General features: G+C 36.6%; 1 protein-coding gene across 7 annotated transcripts in view; it reads right to left on the bottom strand.

The window, feature by feature from the left end:
* Window positions 1-331: 331 nt before the first annotated feature.
* Window positions 332-22,189, bottom strand: part of KDM1B (lysine demethylase 1B) — a 28,370-nt gene continuing 6,512 nt past the window's right edge. For 2 of the 7 annotated variants that reach the window (XM_074146945.1, XM_074146946.1), the window contains 17 exons: window positions 21,827-21,938; window positions 20,984-21,100; window positions 19,741-19,779; window positions 18,444-18,648; window positions 17,173-17,357; window positions 16,170-16,346; window positions 15,952-16,026; window positions 14,464-14,601; window positions 12,803-12,974; window positions 11,603-11,730; window positions 10,031-10,162; window positions 9,561-9,635; window positions 8,553-8,669; window positions 7,536-7,661; window positions 5,889-6,011; window positions 3,814-3,966; window positions 332-3,192 (listed from right to left, as the gene is read on the bottom strand). In XM_074146945.1, the coding sequence (XP_074003046.1) occupies window positions 3,109-3,192; window positions 3,814-3,966; window positions 5,889-6,011; window positions 7,536-7,661; window positions 8,553-8,669; window positions 9,561-9,635; window positions 10,031-10,162; window positions 11,603-11,730; window positions 12,803-12,974; window positions 14,464-14,601; window positions 15,952-16,026; window positions 16,170-16,346; window positions 17,173-17,357; window positions 18,444-18,648; window positions 19,741-19,779; window positions 20,984-21,100; window positions 21,827-21,938 (2,158 nt within the window). In that variant the 3' untranslated portion in view covers window positions 332-3,108. The remainder of the gene's footprint in view (window positions 3,193-3,813; window positions 3,967-5,888; window positions 6,012-7,535; window positions 7,662-8,552; window positions 8,670-9,560; window positions 9,636-10,030; window positions 10,163-11,602; window positions 11,731-12,802; window positions 12,975-14,463; window positions 14,602-15,951; window positions 16,027-16,169; window positions 16,347-17,172; window positions 17,358-18,443; window positions 18,649-19,740; window positions 19,780-20,983; window positions 21,101-21,826; window positions 21,939-22,189) is intronic. The other 5 variants (XM_074146947.1, XM_074146949.1, XM_074146948.1 and 2 more) reach the window with 3 other exon arrangements.

Here is a 22,189-nt window from a genome sequence, read left to right as displayed (position 1 = left end):
ACGTGGTCCTCTAGTGATTTTTCTGGCTATTTTAAAATTATGGGCAGTGCTTCTAAACAATTACCATTTTGCCTGAAATTTCCTCTGGCTAAGGAAAATAATCTGATATGATCTTATGAATTGCTTTGTAAACCTTTGAGGCAAAAGACACTGACTATCATGGTACTGTCCAAATAACAGCAAAGTTAATACTTATTGCTCAGAGAAGGCTGTAGAGCATCACTACTGAGGAATTGTCTAGCTGTAGGAATATACTAAAAGGAAATCTTGAATGTAACAAAAAAGTAGGCTTAGCCACTAGTTAAATTCAAAGAAAACAAAACATGAGCATCCTGTGGATACTTTCCAGTTTTATTCTGCTGCCATAACATAGTCACACAGAGAGTTGAAGTGTAACAGATCATGCTCTGCATTCAAATTTTTTTTTAATAACATTTAAACAAATCTACTCAAAGAAAACATTCCCTATTTCTTTATTTGCAGGGAATAAATTAAACACAAAAGAAAAAACACATACATGCTTGAAATAAATTTTAACATAAGTATTAGAAAAATTTTTGGGGAACATTAATTAAAGAATGAAGTCTCAGAACCAGCCTGATGTTCTTACACATTTCAAATGAATGTAAGTTAAAATGGAACATATTTTTTTATTTACTCCTCAAACTTAAGTGCAGCACAACACAGTTCAAGTGCCTTGGCACCAAAATAATATACAAATAATTAATAGAGTAGGCCATTGGTAAATTTATCATGTTACCTGTTTTTTTAATGCTTTAAGAAGTGTGCAGCAGCTAAAGCCAAATGTGACAGTATTTGTTCGTGTCCATCTCTAGTCTCTAGAATATAGGATTTATCTATCTGCAAAGTCGTAGATGGATTTAAAACCCCAAATACAAATTAAAAGGATGGAAGCATATGTCTAAAGTCAAGCATGTTCACACAAACTTTGGACTGCAGAAATGGATGCTGAGCTCAACTTCCCAGACAGTTCCTATGTAAAGTGTGGTGTGTTTATATTTTGTTATTAAGCTGACTGAAGTTTTGACCAAGGTCAGCTGAAGCAGCCATTGAATATAATGTTTTGGGCTTGTAGTAATCTTTATTCCCACCTTCAAAAGCTTCTCTTATAATAATTTTGTCATATATGATAAAGTGGGAAAGAAACTTGGAACTCAAACATACACAGCTCTTAATCTTTCCTAGTTATGCTGTAAGTTGGCCTGTAATATATGAAATCAACAAAGTGCAAATGATTACCAAAAGCAAAATCTGATGTCTGATTATCTTTTCTCATCAGAAGATTTTTTCTTGCTTCTTTAATAGCCTTTAAATTACAATTTAATACTTGGAAATACTTTAAAACTGTACATACTAGCATTTACGTAGAAGAAAGTTATGCACAGTTACACTTTTCCTATTAATCCACATAATTCAGCTTTAAGAAGCAGAACAGAAATATATCTGAAAAAACATCTAGTTATATAAACATCTTCACCTTGTAAATTAGAGATTAAATAAAGGTATTTGACAATATCATAGCTACTCTAAAAACAAAAAAAAAAATAGGTATTTAGAAGGAAGAGTTGTGTTTATTCAGTAGGATTTTTCTTAAGAGTGCTTGTTGTGGTGGTGGTTTTTTTTCCTAAGGATAGAGCTTTATGGAAATAGGCACTATAACTAAAAAAAAAGTTTGCTGTGTCATTCTTAAACAAGGAGATTAAAAAAAGAAAAGAGGCTATGCATGAGACTGGGGGGGATGAGGGGGTGGAGAATAAGTGCTTTCTTTCCTTCCAGAAATCATGAGGTCTATGCAGTAAAGTTACAGGGATGGTGTGGGGGAACAGATCTAAAAATTGAGTTTAATTGTTTTCATTAATACTGTTTTAGTGGAACAGTATTACAACAGATATCCTGGTTGCGTCTGTCTTATTTCTACTGAAAAATATTTTTTTCTTCCATGTTCTATGGAAAAGCTATTAGATAGATGCTTAGCCCTTACTGAATTACTCCCTCAAGTTGTTCTTAATAATACTTTTAATAACAAAATAATAAAAACAAAAAAACTTCAAGTCAAAGTGCAAGCCACCTTGTTTCAGCCCTTCATAAAAGTTAATATTTTTTTCCTCATTCATCTTCACTTATTTTTTAAATATAAAAGTTGAATGAGCTGTTAGGAACTTACAGTCCTTTACCCCCCACTGTGCACTCATATCAGTAGATAGTTCCTCTACTCAGCCCAAATGAATTTGGAAGTTTGTTTCCAAAGTATCATAGAAATATAGTATTTTTAAGCTGTACTGTTTCTACATGATCAGAAACGCTAAGCAAATCGAAACTTAGCCTATTATTGTAACAAGAATTCATCTGAATAAGTAGCAGAGATTATATTTCAAAGTTTTTAAAAGTAATGTAAAAGTTAATTTTTCAAGTTTTTATTAGCTACAATAACCTTTCCATGATTGCACTGTAAACTGTTCCAGCAGTCTGATTTAAAGGAACAAACTTGATATTCCAAAGCCTGCTTAGTGAAGGCTAAGAATATGAAAAATATTATAGAAAAGGTTATTGATTGCAAGTGGAAAGAATGATAGTTGAGTTCCTACAATAATTCTAGAATTCGTCTAGGCTATTCAGGCTTTTGGGAGCAAGTTTGAACTCCTATGAGCATAATCAACCTGAGAATCACAGTTAGTGGAAAATTCCCATCATCATTACTAACTGCCAGCATTTTTAATGCTGTATGTTAACTTAGTCTTGTTTTAATCTGACCTTCTGAAATGAAGGTTTACAATAGCATCATTTGAGCCATACAGAAGAGGACTCTCAACAAAAGTTCTATTAGTTAAGCTGTGGCCAGGGACTCCAATGTCACTCTTACTAGTAATTTCTTAGTGGGGAAAAAACCCTCAACAATATGTATCATCAGGGCTTAAAAAAGGGGTTGGGGGGGAGAAAGAGGGGAAAAAGAAGATGAAGATTTTATCTTCAGGTACCTTATACTATTTAAGTACCACTTAGGAAAAAGGCAGCAAATAGGAAACTTGAAGATAGTTTTACCCACAGAAAACAATTAAAAATATATCTATAAACACAAAATTTCAGTACTTAATATGCTGCTATTTTGCTTGCTTCTCGAACCCCACTCAAGTAAGCTCCTGTAACGGTCTGAGGAAAGTGCCTATTTGTAGCCTGTATTTAAAAAAGAAAGAAAAAAAGTGAATTGTTTCTAAAACTATTAGAACAGATAGAATTTCAGTTTGTAAGATCAGTTTTGTTTTCCTTAAGCATATACCAGCATTTTTAAAAGCCATGGAAAACTTCTTAGAATTTAGGAGGAAATATTTTTAGCCACTTCAAAGTTTGCAAGCAAGTCAGCTAGAAAAATTAGTAGTCTGTTTTGCCATCTGCACTTTAGTGGGACATGTAAGTTCTGTTCCAGTATAGAATGCACCTACACCATCAGCAGCGTGCTGATGTTATATATACATATAACATATGTATAAATGTTATGTTATCCACAACAGAGTAACAGAAAGATAATTTGACTAAAAACACAAGTGGATCGTATAGTCTTGTCACATTCTGCACTTACTGGTTATGCAGTTCACTCCTGACCTGAATGAGACTTTCCACGTCCAATAATAATACAAATAAACAGGGTTCTGTGTCAAAATCGTGAAACACTAGCATATTTGTGTAACAGAGTATTTATATGCTACCTCTAGATTAATGGTGTTGGTTGGCAAAAGATTATTTTTCGTAAGAAATAGCTCCCCAATAACCGTAATCAACAGTAACAAAGATACTTACTTCACCAGCGAAAAAAATTTTTCCTTGTATATCTTCAGCTATAATGTCATAAGCTTCACCACTGCCCCCTGTTTTTACAAAACTATATGCCATCTGGAGCCAAGGGTCATTGCTCCATCGAGTAACAAAGAACTTCACTGGGTCAGGAACCTCCTGTGTAATCGAAAGAAAAATTATGCTCTGCAAAGAAAGGCTTGTATCTGCATATTTTTTCTCATAAACAGTTTAATCTTTAGAGTATCTAGTATGTAGATACAGATGAAATCACATTCCAGAATTAAATTTGAGTTTTCTTTATTATATACTAACCTCAAAGATAATTTTGTTTGCTAGACTTGCCTGATGTCTGAAACATCACAGTTACACTGTTTTGAATGCAACAAATCTGGATATTGTATTATACTTGGGTATTTTGAGAAATTTTTTTTCCTCGTGTGGTTCTATGTACTCTTCCAAACAGATAAAATACAATTATCAACATCATTCAACGTGTGTGTATGGATAATGTAAGAACTTTACATCTTGGTAAGGCATGATGCTTTGCTACTTCTAGTTTGTTAAATATCACAATGTCATCCTCATCTTGAAGATAGGTAATGTTATTTTCTCAATTGGAATAAAACTATCTAAGATCAGAAAATGAACTGGCTTGAAAACTAGGTTCAGGGAGAAAACAAAAACCAGAAAGTCATATAGTGTCTGGAGCTAAGTACCCTGACAGTAATACTGTGTATTCTTTGTCACATTGCAGCATGCAAATCCCACGCAATTCTACCAAAAAGAGACGGGATAACAACTGTATGAAGGCTTAATCAACTACAGCTGTATCTTATTCATGAGGGACTTGTGACAAGAAAACAAGCACCCCTGGTTGCCTCTTACACAACATCTACTATCAACCAACCAACAAGACTATTCCATTCAGGTAGCACATGAGAGACTAAAGCTCAAGCAGTCAAGGCAACGGTTAGCCAAGTATGACAAGTTTCATGGACATCCTAGAAGTTCTGATGCACCCCTGGAAGCTATCTTGTTGAAAATACCGATGCATTGCGGACAGATGACTGAAATTCACAACGCTATAAACCATGGAGACAGACATGAAAATCACTCCTCTAGACTAGAGTGGCACCGAAGACCTGTTTGTTACCTTGACATTCTCATGAGATCAAAATAGCAGGTATGTGGACTTACATTGCATGTGATTCTAGTAACTGTAAAGCCATTATCAAAAGTATGTTTTTTAGGAAAAGTTGGGCTTTCAGATGCTGAAGTTTTTTTCCAAGATCCTTAATCCTAATATCTGAACCATCAGTAAAACTTGACAGATCACCCATGGACATTAACTCAAGCATTTCTTGGGATCTAACTGCTCTAAGTCATTTAATTAAGGCATTACCATGTATAGAATGGAAGACAAATAATATTGATAAGTGATAGTCTTCTGCTTGCCCTAGATTTCTTTGATTTTCCTATTAGTTTTTATCTGAATTATGAGCTGGGGGAAGGAAAAAAGGTAGACGTTTGTATCTAAGATTTTTCTAAGATCATTTTGCCTGTACCTCCATCCCAAGACAGATCAGGAAGGGTTCTATCTTATTAGAAGAGTAAGGGTTTGGCTTGGTTTGGGGGTAGTGGTGTCATTTCAGTTGCTTTTTACATGGAAGCAGGGGGAATCAAAATCAAATTCATCTAGCTTAAAGCTTTTATGATGTATTGGAAGCAGTGATGACCAGAAAAAAAAAGTTTGGAAAAAGTGACAGCTAAGAAAGAAGCATATTTGTGTTACCTACCTAAAGTACTGATTTTAATTAATTTTCCTTTCTGTAAGTATTTTAAAGGATGATAGTTCATTTCTGTTTTTCATTACCATTTTCCTTCAGACAGATCTAAGATAATTCAATTCACATTCTTCACACAAATATCAAATGTGACTTCTCAAAGGAAGCATACTCCCTCAAACTGACACAAAAAGAAATAGTTTAAAATGTCAAAGGTTTTCTTATACATAAAACAATTCAAAGCTTTACTGCCATTGGCAAGTTAATTCATCTCATAAGAAAAGAGCTTCTTACCTGCTCCTTAAACAGCTCTCGAAGTACAGTCATACACTGTTGCAGTACTTGTTTATCATCTAAATTCTTAATGGTTGTTACAGCATCTCCAGTGACCACTGACATTAAAATGCTTTGTTTGCCCTAAAAACAAGACATTATCATATGAGATCACTTCAAAATTATGTTATCAAGTATTTCTTTAAGAGTCCCTTTTAATTGGTATTGACAAAGAGATTTTCAGCTGCAAAGCAACTTTTGTTCTAGAGGAAAGTGAGTTTGATTCCTTAAAATAAAGGGTTCATATATTCCTTAAAATAAAGGGTTCATATTCTACAGCATTTATGCTCAAACTACTACCATCCTCTGATGTCTTGTTCACAGAGCTGTGTTACAGTCAGCTCCTTTTACAACTTGCTGAATTAACTGAAAACTTCCTATCTACCTATGTAAAGGCTATACCAAAAGATTTGACATTTGTAGTGTTATTCTTTGTGACAGATCTCTTAAGCTCTAGTTGCGTGCCAAAATTCCACTTCAACTGTACTCCAATTTTAAAAGGTGGTAACAAAGAGAATCTATTTCAATACTGGTTCAATATGGTTTGGATTAGGCCAATGCTAAGCTCTTACTAGCAGATTTGGGCCCAAGAAACAAAAGATCAGTTCTACTGGTGTTTCCTTGTACTTGAATAAATCTGCTACCATGCAGAAGCTTCAAAGATTAAGTGGGGACCATAGAATAAGCACACAGGTTCTCAACTCCTTTAAAGAACTCTCCCTCTCTTGTTTATATAAGGCAATTCTTGTGTTATTAAACTCGATAGCTAGCAGAGAATAGCTATCAAGCAAATTAAGAATTCTATCTAGTGTCTCTGGCCAACACCAGCACACTGAACCTCATGTAGAATGAGCTTAAAAGTACTGAAGAGAAAACTTCTTTAAGGAAAGTCATATACAGGTACAGATAGTGTAGTTAACTGAGCACAGCCTTCACAGCATGATTTCCTTTTGGAGTAAGTCATAAGGTTACAAACAGCCTTTTAATTTCTGCCAAGTAGTAAGCAGCAGTAAAGCATGAAAAGCGTGAAAAGGCAAGATATAAATGTGTAATGTGTCTGCTTGGAACTGGTGGGTAAGAGAAACATGATGTCAATGCACTGGTTTGAATTTGTTTTGAAATTCACAAGTTTGGGACTGATGCTGCAGATCTGTTTCATATGAAAACACTAGGTTTTCTTCTGCCACTCCACATAGTTATTCAGGCTAGTGCAAGCCATTCAGTATTAATAAGCCAACATGATCTTTTTAACAGGATTTTTAGCTGATTTAAGTAAGGGAACAGAAGTCCTAAACTGGAAGTGACTATAGACTTTTTCCCTTATTAGTACATCTATAGTCAGGTACTACAAACTTGTTTTCAAGGTAGTTGAGAGTAAAAGCATTAACTTGCTTGTATATTAATTTGCATCCAAACTTAGGAAAACATTGCCATTTATTGCAATGAAGTAACAATTAGCTTTTTCTTGATAAGTAACACTGCTTCCACTTCTTTTAACAGTTGCGGAGATAGGGGGAAGAAGAAAACGTTTATTGTTCAGTAATTATTGCATAGATTCCAAACTGAATTTCTGAAGGGCCAACAGAAAATACAGCTAGTATATGATACCTCTGGATCCATGTCGTAGAAAACACTAAAGAGCCCACGCTGGCTGGAATTGGGTGGAACATGACCAAAAAAATCTGCTCCTTGAATTTTACTGTCCCAAAATCTATAAGGGAACTGCAAGGCGATCTAGAGAGAAAATGAGAGGGAGATAAAATTAAAGCATTTCGTTACCACAATACTTATAACTAGATATAGTATATGTTCTTCTAATGCTTTTTCCCTTTTCCACTCCATTAGAGACACGGCTCTATCACAGGGTATCAACAGGGAACATAATGAGCCTGTTCTCCAACAGGGACTGGGAAGGAAAAATAAAAAACCTGCTAGTCTCACAAATTGCAAATGCACAGACAGTACTGAATTTACTTCGGAAATTCAAGTGTTCAATTCTTGTTCTGCTCAAGAAATTCAGCAGAATATTTACAAACCTAATGTAGAACTCAGTAATCCCCATCCTGGGTGTGGGGGGGGTGGGTTTCTGAATCTTGCCTTTAAATTTCAGCATTGTTATAACCCTGTTCCTGGCATTACTTCTGTTACTGGTTTTTTTTTTTCTAAGCACACATACTACTGGGTATCTTTTCAGGATAGTCTGTCTTTTTGCACTGGAAAAGGGCAGGAGATTTTACACTGGCCAAATACACAACTTTCAGTATTCTTCTGAAATAGTTTTTGTATTTATTAGGTCAAAAGGACCTGGAATAAGCATATTAGAATTTTGGAAGATCTGAGATGATCATGAAGGCTTGCTCAAAATTAGGCACAAAATGTCTAAGCTGTGACATGATTCTGCAAACAATTTCTTTTAAAATCCCATTAAGTTGGGAAACCTAAGAAACAGAAACACACGTGATCCCCAACAGCATTTTGCTCTTCTGGGCACAAGTAAAATCAAATGTGTACACAAGTAAAATCAAACGTGTAATAAATCCTGAGAAATGAGTAGCAAAAGCAACAGTGACAAAGCAGCCACTGCTTCTATGAAAAGAAAATTAAATATAATCTGAAATTACTTACTTTCTCAATGACTCCTGCTCCCAAACTATTGATGGCTTTAATTTTTTTTTCTGACAGTGGAGGATTAAATTGAATGGCATTTTTCTGAAGAAGGGCCAGTGGTACAGTCACCAACACCTGAAAGAAATAATTACAATCACAAGAGTAACAAAAGCTGAATACTGTACATAAGCCTCACAGCATCCTCTTAACTATCTTGGATTAGTCTTATACTGCATCCTGCAATACTCGGACATCCCTAAATTTGTGTCCGTTTTTACTCTCCATTAAGTGGAAGCACATGCCTTACTTTCAGTTGAGAACAGATCCTGCAGTTTACTGGTTTGAAGTTGTAGTCTGTTAAATTGCTTGTACCAGAATGGCTAACTATGCTACTTATACTAATATCTCTTGTAAATTATTCTCAATGGCTGTCAGATTAACATAACTGTCTTTTTGAAAGGAGATAAGATGGTCATTTTTTTGGTTTGGTTTTAATTCCTTTACAGATCCCTTCTCTTTAAAATATTCTCAGTAACACTGTTGATGTCAATCCAATCTTGATCAAATTTATGTATCATTTTGAAAATTACTAAAAGGTAGATTATGCAGCATGAAGCAGGTGGGGATACAGGGAATAATGGAGACTGAGGAATATGGGTTGTCAAGTCCCGCATACCAAAGGGAAAAATTATAACAGGGCAGTCACATGCTAAATGGGGTAAAGCTGAACAGGGAACTGTCCCTTCAAAGATCAGATAAAACCCTATTTGCTTCACATTTTTAGTACTACCTTTATAGTGTTTAGTTCTTCAAATTAACTAGTACTCAAAACTCAAGCATGCTCAAGGAAAAGCAGGCTCTAGGACATGCAAATATGGGTCACTAGAATATATGAGCTTCCATCTTTGAGTGGGTAAAAATCGGACTAAATAGTCTTGGGGGGACATGAAGACAAAAAGGAAATGTACAGTGGTCAATATTGTTCTTGCTTCTTTAAAATTCTTAATCTTGGAGTGCATTGGGTACCTTTTGTGTTGTCCACACTGTTCCATCTGCAGTAGTGATCTGCACTTCTTCACCAGAATAATCAATACTCTGAACCTATTGAAAGACAAATTGAAGATTATACTACCAATTCTACATATGCAATGCAAATTCAGACAACAATAGCTAATATAGCATCAGTCTGCAAACTAGAAATTGAAGAACATAAATTTCCAGAGAAATACTGAAAGAGGAAAAAAAAAGCTTTCATGGAAGCTGAAAAAGAATAATCATCGTGATTCCAACATATAAGCTCATTATATCATAATATTTAAGTACTGATAGTCCTCAAAGAGGATTTCCAGAAATGCTGAAATTGCCCTCTTTTTTCTTCAAGACAAATAAAAATAGTCACAGGCACAGATTTGCCTGGTCCACAAGAATACAAAGATATGATTAGGTACTTCAAAGCAATCCAAGACAGGCACTGCATCAACATTTTGCAGACTCACGGGGAAGTTCAGCCGGATGTCCAGCCCTTCTGCCAATTTATCAATCACAGTAGAATATCCCACAGTTAGAAGAGTGTGATCTCCAGCAAACTGGGCAAAAAATTCATTGTGGTCCCATGAACGTGCAGATACCTGCGGATAGAACATAACTAGCAGTCTCTACTGCTGAGGTGACATGAGTACTGGCAAAAGTCCCACAGTTTAGAAGCAGCCACCCTAATTCCATTCACAACTGAAAAAAAAAAAGTATCACCAGCATGTATGGTAACACTGACAAAAGAAACTAGCTTATTTACCTAAGGCCACTATACAACATTGGAATTGCTGGATTAAGAAACCCTAATATGGGTTGGTCATAAGCAGTTCTGCTTGGTAAAGAAAACAAGGAACGGAAAGTAGTACAAAAATTCAGGTGGATTGCAGTGTATTTATTTTGGTTTTCTCTCTCTAGCAAAGAAATCAGATTTTACAGTCTTAAGACTTCAAGTTAAAACAGAAATATTTGATTTCCCAACTGGAAGGGGAAAATAAGATACCAAAAAATCTCAATGGAATTTTTCCGTCACTTTGGAGGTTCTTCTGTGATACTTTCTTTGACCTTCTCACCCAACTCCTGCAAACTCATAGTTGGTACAGTAGTGATATTTGCACTAAGCAGTCACCACTTAGCAGTGAAAAATCTGAAGCAATTCTCAAACTGCACTTCAAATGCCAATTCCTATTACTGCAGTTGCATTTACTTCATATTTTGATTTTAGAATTGAAGGTGAGATAAATTTTAACATCATCTTTATTTCCCTTGTGTCTCTTGAAGTGTGAAAGCTTGAAATAACACAATATTTTCCATTGACTGCCCTGGTCTAGCATTGTCTTCCAGATTTTTGTTATGTTCTTATGTGCTTCTCAGTTCAGATCAGATTTGTGCATCTGCACATAGCAATCAGCTGTCCCACTACCATAGTACAATTTACCCTAAACATCTTTAACCCAGGCAACAGGACTGAGTAAATAATGCACTGCAAACAATGTCATACTTCGACATTTCCTGAATCTGCTTGGTGAAAACTGAAGTCGCGAGGAAAGCCAAGTATCACATAGTCAACAGAATACCTAGGAGTGGTGAACTGGGGCCCACCGTCAGGGTGTTGGAACACTTCAGAAGTTAAATGCGTTTATTCTCAAGATACCTAGCAAGGTAGAGAGACACCTCAGTTTTTAAACACTGAACTGAGAAGCAGAAGTCACACACAACATCTGAGGAAGAGTAACTCTCCTGTGAATCCTATCACCCAGCATCTCAGTGAAATGTCTACTGCACCATCTACTCTCAACTTCTACATTAAAAAGGATGTTGCTGGAAGCATGTCATAAACTCCCATCAGATTACCTAAGGCAGTGCTGGAGTCTGTGTCTCAATGCTTTTAGAGAACAGGTTAGGGACGTAGGAAGACTTTAGGCATAGGTCATTCTTCCTTTTGGGCCATGGGATGGATCACATGACTTCTCAATGTTACTTCCAACCCTGTTTTCTATGAAACTCAACCACTACCAAACACAGCTGTCAAGACTCACCTGAGAGAGATTGCTGCCACAGGCATACTCCAAATTACTGAGATGGAACTGTAGTACTTTTTCTTCCAGCTCACTGAACTGAATACCAGACTCCTGAATAAAGGCTTTATAGATCTCTTGTATTTTTTCTGTGAAAGAACATGTTCAAGATAAGAATATATCACGATTCATCAGAAGCCCTACTGCATTTCAATATGCTATTCTCTGGATCACAAGATTTTGAAGCTTATTGCTAATTTGCGCTAAGATATTTTTCTTCTCATACAAAAAACCACAAGATCTTTCCAGTGATAAAAATACAACTTTGTTGTTTAGTCATAGGTTTCCCTAGTAAAATCTTCTTCTTCAAAAAGGAAACATATGTAGCTTCAGGAAAAAAAAAAGGGGGTTAAAATCATTTCAAAGAAGAAAAAAAAAAAAAACCCAAAAAACCAAAACCACGGAAGACTGTGCAACAGCACAGCTGGGCTAGCCAGTTGAGACAGGAGAGAAATTAATTGTTTAGCTGTCATCAATATACAGTTGAAGATATTTCAAGGAAAAGACATTTTAAGATAATGGAGAATCCTTGCAAATAAAACCTGTTTAATTTTTACAAAACCAAAAGAGCTGAGAAATTTGATTCAGAGCTCACTGAAGAACACAGGAGTTGCTAATTTTGTCTTACAGAATCCACGCTGAAAAGATTTGGGAGGCAGAAATTTCTAAGCAAGTTTATTTTTTGTTGTAGAATATGCTTGCATGCTCTAGGTGTAGTGGGAGGCGTTACCAATGGAGATGGGGCTATTCTTGACAACAGATGGCTTTGATGAGGTTCTTTTTTTAGACAGATTAGTCAAAAAGTATGAGAGTTATGGCTAGCTATGGCCTGCTTCAGCAAGGAGCAAATCTTTTAAACTGCTAGTGCCACTAGTTATACTGAAAAAACTACCTCATGAAAACAAGATACTATATCAGAAGTCATATAGTATTGTAAAAATGTTCAAATTAGGTTTTCATAAGTTACAAGTGACATTTTGGTCTGTGTGTATACGATAGTCAGTCTCCCCTTGTCCTCCATACAGCCAGGTTATCATTGCTGGATTTGAGGTCAGATATACAGCCATACACTTCTAAAAGGATCTGATGTAAAAGCCGGTTTAATACAAAACACTATGAACCCAGCCAACATTTTCACTTTGCATTACATCTCCCACTTACCACCAAGAGGAACATCTTGATGTTGGGTTTTATCTTTTCTCCACTCAGAGACGACATCTAGGATGGCATTGAAATGAAAGTCCATACGTTTATCAATAGTGGGATCTGTTATCCTTCCACCTTCCTGGATCAAGTCACATTTCTCCCCTAGTTTGTGCATTTTAATGCCAAGCTTAAGAAAAAGACATTTTATTGCTTTATAAGTATTGAAAAACTACAGTGCCTAGCCTGGTCAAAGTTATTTAAAGTAAGGTGAATCCCTCAGATTTAAGTTATGCCACTTAAAATTTTAACATTCACAACTTTAAATAATTAGCCAGATTAACTCAGATTCTCCTAAAACTGGAATACCAACAATCCTTCTATCCATTAATTGTCCACAAACGGTTTTCTCACTCTTCCATCCTTTTCTTTATAGGCTATTCCCAGAAACTTCATTTGCAACTTTCCTATCAGGCCAGGGGCTAGAACAGAGATGTTGGGTCTGGTAATCAAGCATGATGAACCAGTCTCCTTCATTTCTACCTCACCTTATTCTCTAAATCACCACTGAAATCAGTTATTTTCTGCAACTTTCTGGTGCCTGACAGGATGTTCCATGCCAGTTACCAGCAATTTCATTAACAAGCAAGCAAAGAAAAAAAATATTAGGAATTAAACTTAGTATCTTGCTCTGCTTGTCCAATTTGTATCAAACACACAACAGAGCTAAATCAGAAAAAAGACATTTTTATGTTCTACAGAGTCAATCTAAGAAAATAGCAGAAATATAGCGCTAACTTCTTCCTAGGGCCTTGTTACTTGGGGTTTTTCCCCAGTGTTTTTCCAGTTTTTTCCAGTGTTTTTCACGTATCCTCACATCTCCCTAGGCTGTCAGTCACCACTGCAGATCTCTTTTCAAGATACAGTTGTACTTTGAAAGAAAGATGGCATCAAATGACCACAAAGGAATAGGCACCCAAGGTGTATTCAGAAGTCATTGCTCCTCACCTCTTAACTAAAACAGTATTTAAAAAAAAGAAAAATATTCATGACACTATAGAGCACTAAACAGTTAAAACAGTATGGGCTGGATTTGCATGCCTCTGAACAAAATCCATACTGAATATCCACTCGGAGAAATTCAGCTTCCTGCCTAAAAAAAACCCAAACCAAACGAGCAAATTAAAAAAATAAAATAAATAAAAAATAATCAAACTGCAGTGTGTTTGCATCAGTAGTTGTTATACATATTCATCATAACTTGTGCAGAACTGAGCTAGAAATACAGAGGCTGAGCAAAAGCAACTCCAACATAGAACTATGTATTACGACAACATAGCATTAGCCTCCTACAGTGAAGCCTTTCTCAGCTATAAGGAAGTCTGCCAGGGACTTTTTACATTACTATCTCTAGAAAAAAGGGAAAGAAGTGGTTTCTTCTGGTTCTGAAGCTGGAGCTGCCTTGTTTTTTCTTTACATAATGTACCTGAAACCATTCTACAGCTTTTCTCTGTCCCTAACTGTTAGCAAAGCTGTAATTTACGGAATTTACTTACAACACAGAACAGTGTTTTAATCATGTCATGAACAAGGAGTCCCACCCTTACCCAGCCACCCAAATCTGGCTTTAACGACAGTTTTTCACTAGTGATAATGTATGACCACTTCAGGGAACCCACTTGCTCACACATTAGTGCCATTGGGTTGTTGACACATCCATTGACGATTTGTGCACCTCTTCCAACAGTTACTCCTTTGAATGTCTTATCATCCCACACTCGGCCACCAATTCTGTCTTTAGCTTCTAAGACAATGACCTAGGACACAACGCAGCTCAGTAAATTGTAAGATTTGATTACATTCAACATATCTGTTCAATTCCAGAGCAAAGGGGAAAACAAAACACACAAAAAATCCCAAGCAATCCATTAATGCTAACAATCTTAACACTTTATTTTCATTTGTGGGTAGAGTTCATTTATGCATTTGAATTGTCTTTTAAACGTTACCCTTTGGTATATATACATATAAAGTAACTGTTTCTTTTAAGAAACAACCCTAGCAAAAATAAGCCGCCTTTTTCAAAAAGCTAAAGACCTATTCAGGAAATCTCAAAATTGGAGTTTGAGATGTGCTCCAGACTATTGAACACAATGATCCATCCACAGTGTCCATCAGAGGAAGTCCATACACCTTATGGAGAAATTTATTCCTGGGATATCCCAAGAAAACCCCATTCTCATCTATTTCCACCATTCGTACATACCTCCTTCAGCGACCACTACTTGTCAGAGACAGACACAGGATACTGGACTATGTGGATGTCTGACTATGTTTACCCTTACTTATATTATCTTTTTATTTTTAGATAAACTCCTCTCTCCAGAAAAGCAGAAAGCAACAGTGCGTATCTATAAAAAACCCTACATATTATGTAAACAAAAAAAAGGTCCTGCCAGTTGATACTTATGTATGTCACTACAGGACACTTTTCCACAGGACTTGATGTACAAAAAGGATGCACTGCAATTTGCTATTTAGCAATCAAAGAATAAGATAATGGGCCTAAAGGATTCAGGGATTCATATAAGTATGTACGTATATGAACATATAAATATATAAATCCAGAAAGTCAGATGCTCATTCATCTCCTTAAATATCAGCCCTGCAAACACTTCATGTGTAAAGACTCTCAGAGGTTTTTGTAAGAATATGCTGATGTGTAAAATTATTTCAACATGTAAATATTGTGAGATCACACTGTCCATGGTAAATATGAGGGAAAAAGGAAATACATGTGATTTGCTTGTTTTTAATAAGCAACAAGTAAGCAGTAAAATGCACACATGAAAGAAAATTTCACCTCATTCAAACAGCCACCATCATCTACAGTCCCATTATTTGGACATGAATATCCCTGTCTCCCCTATCCTCCCAACCCAAGTCTATGTAAAATATTCACTCCATGCTTTGTTGGATTTTAGATACAAATAAATGCTGTTTTTCAACAGCAGATTTATTCAGTAAAACCCCAGATTTTACAAATTAATTAGGATGCCCTATACATAAATGTTTGTAACAAGAATGTATTTTTTTTCATTTTCATGAAGAACGCTCTCAAAGCAGAGGAAGTCTGATTTTTTAAGTAATGTGCTCTAGTTTCTCACCTTAATTCCAAAGTTGTGCAGTTGTCGGGCTGCTGCTAATCCTGCTGCACCAGCTCCAACAATAATGACAGATTTCTAAAAAATAATATAATATTTAAATAATTTTTACATAAACAGTTGGAATAACAGGTAATGAGTCAAAAATCCAGACTCAAAAAAATATATGTGCCATGTGGTTTTATAGCATTAATAACATAGGGATTATTACAGCAACTTACATTGTGGTATTCTTTAGGAAGAAGACACTGGTCAGGACTGACTGATAAAATCCCTGTATTAATTAGCCCTTTCCTTGTCATAAAATAAAGTATCCTCTCCATTTCCCGTACACACCGAATACGCACAAGCCCCCGTACGATGATGTGATGGATACATTTTTGAGGTGTAAGAGCCTCCTGCAAGGAGGAGACAGAGAATAGAAAGTGTTGATTTTCTAATACCCGATTTTTTCATGCATTGACATCATATTTAAACTGCAAACCAGATGGTAAAGATTAATCACAAATCAGGCTTCTGATTGCATTTTAAAAGCAACGTTTGTGGAAGCTTCTTGCTAGCCAGCTTTACACAGTAAGGTAGCAATTTATTAAACTACATTAGCATGGAATTAAAGCAAATGAGCAAACTCCATGAGTCCAGGAAGGGTACTGAAATGCATCCCTGATTGCAAAATGAATCTACCTGGTGGCAATGCTCACAGTGACATTCCAGTAAAATCCATTCCAAAATTCCAAATATAAAAATAGATCAATATCCAAAAAATTCAGATAAATACAGACATCAGTATCTAAAAGCTTCAGTATGTGAAATTCCAGCAATTCCATTGAAGGCAGTGTCATAGAGTTAGCATAAGTAAAAAGAAAATCACTTCCCTGTCCAATAGTCATATGAAATAAAAAATCATAAAGCACCCACAAACACTGTTTAGAAATATTCAAGCATCCCATTTAAAAGTTAATAGCTGGGCAGACTCAGTAGAGTTTTAATACTTTTAAAACGTATGTATTTTACTGCAAAAGAAGCTCCCAGGCATTAAAACTCAAAACCAAAACAACACACCCCACCAAAACCCCAGCCCATTTTAGAATGGATTTTCAAAAGGATGAGAGCAATTTTTCTGGTGCGTAAGGAGGTGTGTAAGAAGAGAGATCAATCCCTCTGCTCCACTCCCCAAAAAAGTAGCTATAATTTGTAAACAAATCAACTATAAGCATCTCTTACCTTGCAGTTTGTGTACCACAGAGCCAAAATCAGGTTTCTCAAAGCCAAGTACATGGTAGGGTCTCGTGAATATTCTGGGAACTCATAGAGCTCATCCAGTTCCATGACATCTGGCCTCACACAAAGTGCTTTCCCACATTCATTGGGCTGGTAAAAAGGCTGGAAATACTTGTTCATGCCTGCAACTGAATAAAGACACACCAAGAACAAGTCATATTCCATCATATCTTCATTTTATCCTTTTCCCTCTAAGACGATCCATTGACCTCACACAGATAAACAAGTAATGAAGCTTTCCAGCCTCTGGCCACCTTCAGAATGATTTGACGTATATTGCTCTCCCCTCTCCTACCCTCTAAGCTGTGCAGTATTAATTACTGCCCTCCTACCTGATGGGTACGTCTATCAGAGCTTAAGTTTTGTCAGAGAAACAGGATGTACCCTCAGATGACATGACAAGTCCAGCAAGGAACAGGATCTAAACTCAAGTTTTAAGGTCTAAAATCACTGTACAGGTTCATGCAGTCCTTGGAATCCCTTTCGTCTTCAACTCCCAATACTGCCCAGAGTGAGTAGTAACTAAAAGTAATCATCTTCCATATGCAGTATTGGTAGCTCTGTGTAATTAACTTTTCTGTTTATTAAGCAGATAAATATCTGTTGAATAGATAAGTGGATTTATTTTCAGCACCAAAGAATGGCAAAGCCTGCTAAGACAACACAGAACTGAACGTCCTTCAAAGGACTCTTTCTGAGCTAGTATTGAGGTATATCAGTAAGGATGAGTATGGGAATCCTGAATTACCTTTCTCCATACCTGACCTATTTAAAACAGAATCCTATATACAAAACAGAATCCGAGTGCTTTAAGAAAACAAATCCTTTTCTCCAAAGCCCCAAAGATCCACAATATCAAAACTAGCAGAATCATGGTTTGTTTTGACAAATCTTCATTTCCTTAAGAACGCAAACAACCTTTAAGTATCCACTTAATTTCCCATTTCTATAAACAAATGACAGACGGTAAACAAAAAGCCTATGCAGTCTGTGCTTACTCCCTAAAGAAATGCCATAGGAAATGTATTATCTTTATCTTATGAACAGGTAAATTGCATCAAAGAAGTACAGAGGCAGTTGCACGGAGTGTGTATTAGTGCTGAGAACAGAACCGGTATTACTGAATCAGGAGCATTATGTGCCTTATAAACTCGGTTATAAGACAAAATTTATCACACCTATTTAAGCACCAGAGCCCTGCAGATGGCCCTTACCAGTCAAATTAGGCACGCTCTTTAAGTGCTCTAACTTCACAAGGTTGGATTCACCAGGTAACCGATTAGTGCTGGTACAGGATGGACTCATGCCCACGCAGTCTGGATAATATGCAGCTAGAAAGGGAGCTGCCACACTGTCTTTCAGCAAAGGAGGGAGTATGAGCATGGAGTACCACCAATGGTCTGAAACTTCAGCCACTCTCTGGCCAAGCGGAGAAGTGAAGGAAAGAGGGGAGAAGAGAACACGTCAGTACTTTGAAAACGTTGGAAAATGAACCAATTCCCCCCCCCCTCCAAAAGTGAGACCGAAAAGCACTAGAAGTACCAATCTCAGAATTGCAAGTCATAAAGACATTTTCTCTCCCTCTTTCCCCTTCCTCAGCCTGACACAGAAAACCTGTATCATTAATCTCTTCCTCAGAAACGGAGCTGAAACTTCACAAACTCCACACCCATGTGGAAAGCAAGCAAATGAGATATGCCATGACAACACATCTATGCCTTATCAGGTCCTTTATCAGGCAATTTACAGTTGTTTACGCATCCAGAAATCTGAACTTAGAAAAGCCTACTGTAACTGATCAATTTAATTTAGATTCTGCTATCCCCATCAAAGACATCCTAAAACTCTAACAAACACTAATGATTCAGCCTTAATTTACAAATCAAACAAAACCACAAAGCTTCTACGAGAGCCAACAATAAGTTTCAACATGTTCCCTGGGATGAAGGTAGCTCGGGTACACTTGCCAATATTGGCTTATTGAACATCAGGTCATACTAAACGTGAAATACAGGGTTACATGATCATAAACCCGTTGCAACACCAACGTACATCAAGTCTAATTTTGTATTATGAGGGAGAGGAGAGAGAAAACATGTTTTCATGTTCTCTTGCAGTCTTCAAAAAGAGGAGACTAGCATTACTAAAGATAGAAACCACCTGAAAGACAGGGAAATTTTAGGATGAGGAATTTTATTTGAATACTGAAAACTGAATACCGTTTTGCCTGATCAAAAATGAGAATTAGGAGTAAACCTTGAATCACAGGCCACAACTGAAAGACACCACAAACCACCTGAAAGCTAATTGGCATGGTAAGGAAAATGAGGAAAAGGATGAAACAAGAAAAGGCCCTAGACTCTGTTGCAAATGGTGTCTGACAGTTTCCTGAGCAAAATGCATAAATACCACCCTAATTGGCCAAAGGACCAAGAAAAGGAAAGAAATATGCCTTGCTTTAAGATTGCTTTTATATTCTAGGACAAATGAGAAGGAACGGCCACCACTCACCAAGTCCTCAGGCATGGAACACTGGTCTGAGCCCTCAGTCTGAAAGAGAAGTGAATGGTATCAGAGCTATTCTTAAGCTGTGTAACAAAAAGTAAATCTAAAACAAAGTAATTTGGCCATGGCCAAATTTGACCATGGTTCTTTAAACTTAAAAAACAAACAAAAATATCTATTAGTTTTAGCCTTCTGTAGCAGAGATGATTATGTCAATGAAAAATAAATAATAGAGAAGCACATAGTTATAACACACCATAAACACCAGAAAACATTTCTCATTTGTTAAATCAAATAGTTTCTACTGATCAGACATTAAGATCTACATTTTATTCCGTGAAATTTAGTGAAACACTGAAACAAGTGTTTGGGGTGGTGGGGAGGAAATTTATAGAAGAATTATGGAAAGATTCCACATTTTTCAGAGATACTCTTCCAGTCTAGACTATACAAAATTTTTTTCTCATTTATTTTAGGAGGATCTTTATCACAAAGTTTCAAGAGGAAATGCTGACTCTTCTGATTTTCATATGGTCAGTATATTCATGTTATGTTTTTAGCTATATAGATTCTATGGCTCTGTCAGGACTCTTTCAGATTTCAGGCATTACCTTCATGCCAAAGCTGAACATTTTAATGTAAAGTCCCATGACAGAGTTGCTATAAATTAATAAAAGCCCAATGAGCTTTTCAAATGCTTGCCTTGATAATGAAACATGGCCAAACAAAACCAGAAGAAACATTTTGGTGTATGTCTACTTTGTATGCTGATAATCTTTCCATAGTTAGAGAATGTAGGATTTTACAATTGACTATGGAGAGAAAGAGTATTCCAGGTACTTCCTTCTTGACATTGCCACTCACAGAATAACAGAATGATATGGGGTTGGAAGGGACCTCTGGAGATCATCTAGTCTGACCCCCCTGCCAAAGCAGGTCCACCTAGAGCAGGTTGCACAGGACCGTGTCCAGGCGGGTTTTGAATGTCTCCAGAGACAGAGACTCCACCACCTCTCTGGGCAGCCTGTTCCAGTGCTCTGCCACCCTCAAAGTGAGGGTGAACAAAAAACTCGGGAAACAAAAAGTCTAAACAGTGTGTAGACCCGTCACCATGCAGCTCTCCAGGCCATCAGGCAATTGTTTCAGCATTAGAAGCATTAAGCAGCAAATAAAGAAGCAATTAATGTCTGCAAACAAGAAAAATCAACTTGTTGTTCGTTACAATATAAGCAAAACTCTTCTGTGTTACCTTGGTGGAATTGTTCAGTTTCATACCACATCTGTAGGTCTTTGCTATTTGTGGCGTCAGCTGGATTTCCTTTGTCAGCTGACGCCATTTACCGCAGTCTGGCTTTGTGCACTGCACCTACAAGTCAAAAAACAAACCTGTTTTTACTTGTTGCTATCTGATTTCAGATAAGGTTAACGAAAAATAAATAACCAATTAGAAAGCAGAGATGTGAGGAAGTTGTCAAATATAATTGTTAAATTCAATCTCATGTAATCCTCACGTCACAAGACATTCCTATACAGAAACCTTGTGCCCATCTCCTGTAAGACTGAATTTCTCCACAAAACCTAACTCCAAAATTAATTCAACACTCGGTTACTATGGTCTTCAGTCGGTTTTGCAAGCGTTACTGCAAAAACTGTTCACCACTTCAAAAACAACAACAAAAAACCCAACACCCACCACCAATAACAACAACAACAACAAACTTCCATTCCAGTCTCTCATCTTCTGCTCTCTTTACCAGGGAAATACAAAATCTGTTTTGGAAGTCTTTCACGCTCGTTCTTTCCTATAGCTGGCACACTTCTTTCCCCCACCGAGTCTCATTCTACCTGAACACCACACATCTTAGCTGCTACTTCACTGAAAAACAACAGAAGGTTATTCTTTGTGGGGTGTGGAGAAGGTCTCCAACAATGGAGTAGCCGACGAGAATTATTATCCTGGCTTTTCCAGAGTCTTCTAATACTGGAAAAACCCCAGGAAAACTCAGCTGCTTGAACATACAGTATCAGAAACTCGTATCAGAACGTCACATTGAAACATATACTCTATTAAATAAATCACCCCCCATCTTACCCAGTAAGGAAGCTGTTGATCAGCCATGAAGGCTTTTGGACTGGGCTCACTTTTACCATTACTTGTCCAAATCCTTTTCCAGGCAGTATATTTCTCATAACCATCTTTATGGCTAAGAAGAAAGATAAAATAAAACAGTGAGCACTTGGGAAATTGACTATCTAGTTCATTTCAAGCAACAGCAGTTAGTCTAAAATTAAACATTTTATATAAGGACAGAGAAAAAAGGCTGTAGAGAGTCTTATATTTTTCCTATTGAAAAAAAAGAGAAAGTTGTGGTTCTTGCAATAGCAACAAATTACATCCTGACCGTTATGTCTTCTTGAATCTGAGCACACTTCCCAGTATCTAGGGTCTGGACTG

The sequence above is a fragment of the Numenius arquata genome, chromosome 4 (assembly GCF_964106895.1).
Source record: "Numenius arquata chromosome 4, bNumArq3.hap1.1, whole genome shotgun sequence".
NCBI lineage: Eukaryota > Metazoa > Chordata > Aves > Charadriiformes > Scolopacidae > Numenius > Numenius arquata.
Note: the sequence above shows the minus strand (reverse complement) of the source record. Positions and strands in the feature narration are given on the sequence as shown.